Source organism: Acartia tonsa, chromosome 4 (genome assembly GCF_053477335.1).
Source record: "Acartia tonsa isolate MP-2025a chromosome 4, ASM5347733v1, whole genome shotgun sequence".
In the NCBI taxonomy this organism is placed as follows: domain Eukaryota; kingdom Metazoa; phylum Arthropoda; class Copepoda; order Calanoida; family Acartiidae; genus Acartia; species Acartia tonsa.
Window position 1 is genome coordinate 11406735 of NC_137263.1, and position 9522 is coordinate 11416256.

Genomic DNA, 9522 nt, shown 5'->3' on the forward strand with positions numbered 1-9522 from the left:
TGATCTGCAAATAAAAACATATTTTTAAACGTAAAAAAATAAAGCATCTTGGGGCCAAATGTAAAGAAAATTTTAAATAAAATTAAAATGTTAGGAATATTGAAAGGGAAGGGGGGAGGGGTTTCGATTGAAAAATATTGATTTTGTTATTATAATGAAAAAAGGCAGGTGCACTTTAGAGGAAATATGCTAGAACGCGCGCGCACGCACATTTACACATAAACATAGGAATTATATTACAATCAAAAGAAAAAAATCAATAATTGTGCCCTTCAAAACCTTTCAAAAAAGTAATATAATTAAAATCACGTTTTTTTTTATATTTAAATATAAAATATTTTATTACCAAATGTAATCAAATTAAAGAATGATTATATTTATAATACAAAATTATACTCAATTGTTAAACATTTTAATAACAAAATAATTTACAATTAAAATTTTTGTCTATGATGTAACTTTATTTACTTTTTGAGGGGATTTAAAGCCAAGGAGTAGTAGTGTATGTATATTGTATACAGACGGGTCCGCCATGTTTTTTATCCTGTGCTGGGGGACACACAAAGAAAAAGGGGTGGGATACACCAAGGGGACGGGAGAAAAGAGGGAGAGAAAGCTAAGATTAATTATAACATAGATTAGAACTTAAACAAGATACGTAAATGTACAGAGCTTTTATTAAAAATTGTATAAACATACAACCATTTAGAAATTTTTAATAAAAAATGCGATTGTTAATGGCCCGATCTATATCATGTTTAATCTTTCTAAGTAAAGTAGGGGAGTGTGGAAGGTAAGAAAAGAAAGGGGTATGGAGTCGAATTTAGACAATGGTCAGGAAATGAGAGAAGGTAGTGGGGAGGAAATAAAAGAGATGGGGCAGGAGGGGTGATCTGGTATAAGGCAACAATAACACACAAACACACCACAGCTCAGCTTTGTAAAATACTATAAAAAGAGACTTTATTTTATACGCTGCAAAGGGAAGGGGGAATGGCCTAAAGAAGGAATTATAAGGCATACATAATTATTGGCAGGAAGATGGAAAATGCCCTCTTAATTAATCTACAAACTTTTCTTCCCCCATATTTATAACAGCTGCAAAATCAGAATTTCAAATAGAAAATTTGGAAGAATTTCTCTTCCGTTGCCCTGTCCCTGTATCCCTGAATACAAAATAAAGAATACGCAGTTCTTTAACCCGAGATGGTTGAACCAACTTACAAAATGTATTTTGTACAAAAAACTGTGGCTACGCACAAAAAGTGCTTAGGTAATAGGCATGTTAAATAGAGCCAATCATATTCCCTTTAAAAATCAACTATTGGCTTATATAAAATTTAATTTTGTTAGATAATGTACTGAATTCACAAATTATACACTATACTGATAAGGTTTAATTTACAAAGTAAATAACATGAATAATAAAGCAAATTTTCTTACAGGGTGTAACAAAAAATTGTCTATGATTACACGGAATAAAATAAATTCAGTCAGTAATACAAAAGTCTTTTTTAATAGCTGAAAATCGGCTTGGTTTGCAGGAACCAGCACAACTAACTAAGCCCACAAATAATTTATAATTAGTCAAAAATAGCTTGTAACGCTCCAAAAAGATTTATTTTAAGAATGTTTGATAGAGTTGATTGTTTAAAATGCATGTTTCCCTTATTTAGCAAATCGCTAGCAGCTATACCTAATGTTTTCGAAAATATCCCTATTTATTAATTCCGTCTTAATAAAAAGCAAAAAATTAGAAATGCCGGGGTCAATTTTAATACTAAACCCTACTATAGTGTTTTCGAAAATACCCTTTTACTTGAATCCATCTTAAAACGGTCAAAATTAGAAATGCTGGTGTCAATTTTATTGCTAAATCTTGTAGTCCTGATTAAAAACTTCACAGAAACTCTGTGTTCAATTACACATAAAAAAAGAAAAATCACTGGTTTAAAAATTATACAAAAATGATCAATATTTAACACTAGAATGTTAACAAAAAAATAACATTATTTACAGAGGAGTATACTATTCATCCTTTTCATTTGATGAGTTTTTCATATGCCTCAGCCATTATGATGCTGCTCGTTCCAGTTCTGAACAATAATTTTATTTAGACTTGGTTCAAAATTTAAAAAATCCCTTAAGTTTTCTTCATTGAGGAGACATTACTTACACATACTACAGTACATAGCCGCTAAGAGGAATTGTTCCAATATTTTAAATAACATCCCAAATAATTTTTACAGAAGCTGTAAATTGGCAAAGACCTTTAATATTTCACACGATGCGCAGCGTTCAAAAATGCACGAAAAAGATTAATTCTACAAGAGTTTCTTTCAACTCAAGACTTTAATGCACAACAAAGATTAAACTGTTTAATACGGGGGGGGGGGGGGGGGGGGGCGAAAGTGACACTTTTTGAAACCAAAACTAGAGGTCAACAAAGGAACTCAACTAAAAAAAAGAGTTACAGGTATGAGATTTTGCATGGCAGTTGCTTTATAGGGTTACAATATGGAACTGTGAAGAAACGGCGGCGCAACCGCCGAAAACCGCCGTTTCCCGCCGAAATTTTTTTTTGCCTTTTCTCGGCGGTTGCGCCGCCGTTTCTTCACAGTTCCATATTGTACCCCTATAAAGCAACTGCCATGCAAAATGTCAGACCTGTAACTCTTTTTTTTAGTTGAGTTCCTTTGACTTTTAGTTTTGGTTTCAAAAAGTGTCACTTTCGCCCACCCCCTCCCTTTTTCCAGCATAGCTACGAAACAGATTTATATCCGCTGGATTAGAACCAGTTCTCAGCCATACTGAAATATCAGGCATAGCACCATATTACAGAAATTTTCTACGGATATTAAAATAAAAATCATAAAACCAAAATAGCAAGAGCCTTCGGCCCCTTGGGGCTAACAAAAATAGTTTAAATCTTATAATTTTTACAAACTATTACAGTCTTGTTGAATCAGATACAAAAGTAACAATACCTTACCTTAATAACCATGACTATGTGAAATTGTGAATAGCTTAGGATAAAGACAGACTAACCCTTAGGAATTATGGAATAGCAGCTTTGGAAGAAATGTAGAAGTCAATATTACCTTTTGTCGAATTTTGAGGTGCAAATCGTTGGTCGGATGGCATGGTTTCTAAAATGAAAATTTCAAATTAAGGCCTGGAAATTGATTGCATCAAGCCAACTAAAAATATTTCAACATATAAGTGAAAATATTTTTGTCTCATATTGATTATCCTGAATCTATAAGGCAAATTAAAGCTTTACGATATGACATCATATCAGTAGTTGGCAAGAGGATGAGGAGAGCGCATTCGAACATTTTGATTTTTCACACTCCTCTTTAACAAAACTTGAGTGTGGTAGGGGGGGGGGGGGGTTACCTTTTTATCTTGTTGACACCCCTCTTGGATGTTCTAGGGAATGTGATTAATTTGTTTTTTTTTCAGATGGATGGATACCCCTCCCTATTTTCCTATTATCGCCTCTGGATTGTAGAAAAGTATTTAAGTAAAGTAACCTGTAAATTCCGAGAACGGAGCAAATGTCAGGTTTATAGGTCATGTTGCATGTGATGTTCATCCTTCTCAGCTGGGTCTCAACCATCATTATCTAAACAAACATTCAAACACATTTTTTTATTCCTTATCCTTAAAAATATCTACAGGCCAATTCTTTAGGCTAGTGGTTGAGCCCCTAGCCTAGTTTGAGCCCAAAGCCTGAAAAAAAGCAGCTTCGGAGGATAATGGTTCTTATGTACAGTGAAGCTTGTTATAGGTCAAGTACAGGGAATATTTTATGTTATTTTGGTGGAAATACCTTCACCCTCCAATGAAAAATTAGCCCATTTTGCGCCTCAATTTTCTTCATAAAAAAAAAAAAATTTCAAGTTGAAATCAGACTCTTCCCATTTTCTACTATCAAATTCCCCTAGAGGCCTCTTTAATATATCAGATTCCAGCTAAGGAATTGCAATAATATTAAAAGATATTTTTACCTCGTCATAATTAGAGAAATCCTTAGTATACACACAAATAACATGTCTGTCTTCCTTCTCATCATGAGCAGATATCTGAAAATATGTCATGTATCACTAGACTAACCCGCGACCGTGGCTCAACACGTAGCACATCCGCTCGTCGTCGGGAAGGTGATAGGTTCTAACCTCAGTCCAACACGGCGTCATAACTAAAGACGTTAAAAATTGTTCCTATTGCTGCTATGTCAGATGCGCGACATAAATAGTTAGAGTAGGGGGGAAGGCCTTGGTCCATTACAGACGAAACTCTTTACCATGCATGCACAGTTAGGACTTCTCAGACAAAGGTCGTGCAATCAAAGGGTTGGTTGTTTGATGGGTGTTGATACCCTAGGCGGTTGAGCGCGTTACATTGCAATATATGTATAAAATGCAGAGTATGTTCAAAGGTGACATGGAGAGACCTTGTAACTGAAGCGTCACCACGCCCCAAGAGTCAATCATTAGACTACAGTCTAATAATCTACTGTTCTTTTTTCTTTTAATAGTGAAGCTTTTGCACAGTTAGGGTTGCGAATCAAAAAGTCTGTACGTTCAAACATGTTGATTTTTTGTCCTATTTGACATGATTTAACAATCTTAATATGATATTTAAAACGATTAGAAACAATGTTAAAAGCAAAGCAACTTTATAATCATATATTCTTAAAAATTAGCAGAAACAGAATTAACTTTACCTTCGCACTGAGAACATTTTCGCCGAATCTTTTCTTGAAAATTCCCCTGGCCACTTTCTTCCAGATACTATCAACAGCTGCTGGATTGTTGGCTACCAGCATTATCAACCATTTGCCCCCAGTAACCTGGCACCTGAAGTAAAAAGGTGAACAACATATCTATGTAGAAGTGCAGCAAAAGGCAACACTATTTCATAGGATAAAATTCATTAAACTCTAAAACAGTGAATTTGTGTATTTTTTTTTAAATTGGGTTTTCGATACGTGAAGGGATAGTTTTCTTTCACAGATATAAATCCACAGATGTAAGGATAAATTTTAGCATTATAGAACTTTTTAAATGAGCAATATATATACATATGTAGTTAATGTAAACGAACTATTTAGACGGTGAAACTAAAGTAATATTATATTGCCTTTGCTATATGATATTTTAAAGTAAAAGAAACCTTTTCGCTATCTCTACGACTTTTTCAGGCGTCTGGTCCTTGGTCTGTATTTGTTGCCATGAATCTCTACACACGTCCAGTTGATTTTCATATCTGTACCCAGGTCGTTTCTCAGAGACATGCCTTTAGAACAAATAATAATACATTTATTGTAAATATAGAAAGATGGATATTCTTAAAATATGATGACTTTAGAACATAAAAAAAGGATTGAAGAAAACATACATGGGACAAAAGGAGAATTTTTCACCATCCTCCAAATTCTAAATAATAAAGATAAAACCGCCGGGAAGCCGTTCGTTTTAAAATGCTCTTTCCCAGAGCCCACACATTAAGAGCTAAAACCATGCGGGGATACCTTGTACCTAATTTAGCTTTACATAACCTAAGCTACTCATTTTTTGGATAACATATGACGTTAAATAATAGTTAATAGGTTAATTTTGTTACTTGACAAGAATCATCCCAACTCCATCTTGAACATTTACTTTTGATGGTTGATTTTTGCGCAGCCAATCATCCAACTAAAAAAAAAACAAGTAGTAAAACTACACTTTGACTTTATGATAGTGTTTGTCAAACATGAAATATAAATGACTACTGCCATGAAAGGAAGCTAAAAAACTAACAATTTAGTAATAGTCTTACACATTTCAAGAAAACAATTATGTAAAGCTGGTGTTATTTTGTATCAATACTTTATTGGCTAAAACATGAACATGAACAACCTGTGCTTCAGTAGAATCTGGCATGACAGTGAATACCAACCAATCCAATTCCTTTCTCTGCTCTGCACGCTTGTGATACTCTTCAGAAGTGAGGTTAGAGCCCTCGCTTATTCTTAAATTGGTTTTGAAAAGATTTTCTAACAAAATTTGAACTTTTAAATAATAATTAACACAGTTTTATATTTAGTCATGTTAAGCCTCACGGAAGTGAGGGAAATAGAATAAAACCATCCCAAGATATCTTAAAGCTTCCTTACAAAATCAAAAAAATCATACAAGCATTTTTCTATCGCGATATTAAACATTAAATAAATTACATCTATGTATATGATCGAATTTTCCAATGTGTTTATAAAAATATTTAGATAGGTATACGGTATTTTTAAAAATAAGTCTCCACCGTAAAATAAATAAAAGTGCCTAAGTCTTTGTCAGTAGAATCAGAAGTTGTGGCTGCTTCTATGTTGTTGGAGTTGGAATCTAGAGTCTCTTAAAACAGAATCAGGTGTAAGGTATATCCAACAAGCAAATTAAGGTTCTTTCACACAAAGCGTTTGTTGAGCTCTGAAACCCCAATTACCATTTCTTTTGAAATAAATTTAAATTAAGAGGGGCTGGGGAGTAATTTTTTTCCCTCTGCCATTGTCATTTTTTCACATTTCTTGATTGTGATGCGTTTTCAGTAAAAGAATTTTCTTAACTAACGTAGCTTATAGTATAAAGAAAATAAAACCTTTTTATTTGACAAAAAAATCTCTAAAGACAAAAAAATTATTGAAGTTTGAAATTATTTTATAAAAATGCTTTTTTTAATTATTACCCTATTTTGATTATTAAGTTATTATGACGGATTATAAAATATAAGCATAATTTGTCAAAAGGGGGCGGGGATTTTGAAGATTAAATCAGGTCATCATCTGATAATCTGATTTATACTGTGAAAATTTTGTTTAGATAAATTGTATTTTTAAGATGTTAAATATTTAGAATCTGTTGAATAAAAACTTTAATGATTAAAGAATATGTTTGGTCATCTGTTTAGAATGGCAGAAATATTTGATTAGAAAGAAATCTACTTAAAAAACACAAAACAATAGACGAAAAAGTCATCACACACACTTTTTGAAACCTTCATGCTCTAAAAAGCGCCGTTGTTTTCAGAAATATTCAAAAACACCTTTTCTAAGTTTAATGTATATTTTTATAGAGAACAAGAACCTATAATTGTTTTTTCCATATTCCTATTGGTTATATCAGAAAATCGGAAAACTCAGTTTTTTCTGACTAACCCTGTATATTAAGGTAAAATACAAACAAACTCTTAATTTTTTATTTATTTGGAAAACATGGTAGGTGGGGGTGGTGTGTGTTGGATATTAGTACTCAACATGTTCTTTGTGTGAAAGCGCACAAATAAATTTGTAGGTTTAACATGTAAATGGCAGTTAAATGATATTTTCTTTTGTATATTTCACCTTTTGACCCAAAATTCTTTGCACGTCGGCTATAACGCTAATTCAGAACTGCGTTTACATTTTAATAAAATTCTAAATATTATTATATAAAACCTAATACAAGCCCAATTCAAAACAGCGTACTGTATTTACTCGCACTGTGGACACGGTTTTTAACAGATTAAAATTACATATTTGTATATCTAATAAGATTATGATCTTTCAGTATCGGAGGCTTTATTAAGATCTAAGTTATCTCAGAGAAAGGGAGACTATGTACGAACGAGAGTATGTGTAGTAAAGCACCTTCAGCAGTGATGCGGGGCATTTTTGAAGTTTCTTTCATATAGGTCTAAATGATTTTAAAAAGTTGTCTACCATAGTCTTGACAAAAAAAATTGAAAATGTGTAACGAGTTGATATTATAAACCATAAAATGATTTTACACAAAAGCTTACTTTTTTGATTAAAAATGTATATTTTGTAAAAGGGGTGGTAGATTTTTATTGAAATAACAGTTTGATTTGATTTACAGCACTTGATGATGTTTTACCTTATTATTTTACTAGCGGCCTCTAGTGGCACTTTAAATGATTTTGTTTGTTAAAGTTAATTTTTTTTATGTACGATACCACCTTATTTGACGCTGAAGTCTCCCAGATTTTAAGAAAATTTTCAATTTTTTTGTCATTTCTTTTGGGAGGGTGGTAGTACCCTCCCCCAAAATAGTTAAAAACCTTCCCAGGACATATGAGAATCTACCCTGTTAAGGAGAACCCGATCGGTTTAGCGGTTAGCGAGATCCTTCGGTACACACAGACAGACAGACAGACACACAGACAGACAAACATCCTGTTACTTTAGTATAAGGATTTTGCACTTCGAGTTTAACAAAACATTTGATAATATTTCTTAATTCGCTTAACATTCTTAAGATTTTAAGAAAAACCCTGGTGAAACTTATTTTTTGTTGTTGATATAATTAAACTTATATTAAACAGAAACTTAATATATTCACACAATAAAACTCAAAATCACTGCTGGAAGATGCTTAAAATTACTTAATCTCGTTCGTGCATAGTCCCCTTTAGCAATATCGAATATATTCTTATAGCAAAAAGAAATAAGCATAATAGTCTAAGTCTATTAACATTCAGAACATATAACAGTTATTTCTCGCATAGTATTATAATCAGCTTTCCGCGGTTATAAAATGTACAATTATAAGATTAAAACCAGTTTTTTTTAGCCGCGAGATGCCGAAGGCACGGGCTATAAGAATGGTTTAAATCTTACGATTGTACATTTTTAGATTCGTAGAACACTGGATATAATACTATGCTAGACATTTTTTCTAATAGATGAGAACCGGTTCTAATCCACCGGAGATTAATCGGTAGGTATCGAATGAAAACGAAAATAGTTATTTCTCGCATCGTTTATGATCGTACATTTTTATATTCGTAGAAAACTGGATATAATACGATGCTAGTATGTATGGATGAGAACCGGTTCTGATGCACCGGATTAGAATTGGTTTTGAATGAATACGAGAATTTGTATTATTTTATTTAAGTTTAATTTTTTTCTATCAAAAGAATGCTTACCTTGTCCTTTTTTCTCTACTTTTATCTTTTCTCTAATACGATCCAGTATCTCTTGGCGTGACATTTTTTGGAGAATGTTATCTAGTTGAGAATAATAATAAATAATTTCGTCATGTCCTTACAAAACAACTGGGATGAAATATATTACTCTAAACCTTCAAAAACAAGATTTATAGAATACACAGACATGCTTTATTTTTTGCATTTTTGGTGGCATGAGTAATCATAAGCAAAAGAAACCCATCAATTTAACAAGGAAAATTTAATTAAAAGGTAAAACTATGATAACTTTAAAAATGTACAAAATAGCAACTGAAATTCTTATCACTCGAAAAATTAAGTGTAAATTTACTAAGTAATTTTACACCAAAACTTTAAATCGAAGTCAGCAAATGCATACTACTCCGGGGTGCTTTAACTTTTGTGCCCCCCCCCCCCCCCCCATGTAAATTATCGTAAAACGCCGACTCGGCAATTAATAAAACGCTTACGATAGTAATTGCTTTTTCAAAAAGGGAGCTACAAAAGCTCAAAAAATTCACTAATTCTTTT

At 32.5% G+C, this 9522-nt stretch overlaps 1 protein-coding gene across 1 annotated transcript; it reads right to left on the reverse strand.

Moving 5' to 3' along the window:
- Positions 1 to 5: 5 nt before the first annotated feature.
- On the reverse strand, positions 6 to 9100 carry LOC145316066 (UPF0696 protein C11orf68 homolog). The gene is made up of 10 exons (XM_080156355.1): positions 8971 to 9100; positions 6330 to 6398; positions 5910 to 6046; positions 5632 to 5705; positions 5182 to 5304; positions 4733 to 4865; positions 4014 to 4088; positions 3537 to 3628; positions 3102 to 3149; positions 6 to 2096 (listed from the first exon to the last, which is right to left on the reverse strand). Exons 1-10 carry the CDS (start codon positions 9032 to 9034, stop codon positions 2042 to 2044), a joined length of 870 nt encoding a protein of 289 aa, XP_080012481.1. The 5' UTR covers positions 9035 to 9100; the 3' UTR covers positions 6 to 2041.
- Between the last annotated feature and the right edge of the window lie 422 nt (positions 9101 to 9522).

Bases quoted from the DNA above. Each gene is read 5' to 3' on its own strand.
- LOC145316066 (XM_080156355.1), bottom strand. From the start codon at position 9,034: ATGTCACGCCAAGAGATACTGGATCGTATTAGAGAAAAGATAAAAGTA. The intron at 5,706-5,909 runs GTTGTTCATGTT...TTTTTTTTTTAG, and splicing joins CAGATTCTACTGAAGCACAG to TTGGATGATTGGCTGCGCAA. The intron at 5,305-5,631 runs GTAACAAAATTA...TTTGTTCTAAAG, and splicing joins GTTGGGATGATTCTTGTCAA to GCATGTCTCTGAGAAACGAC.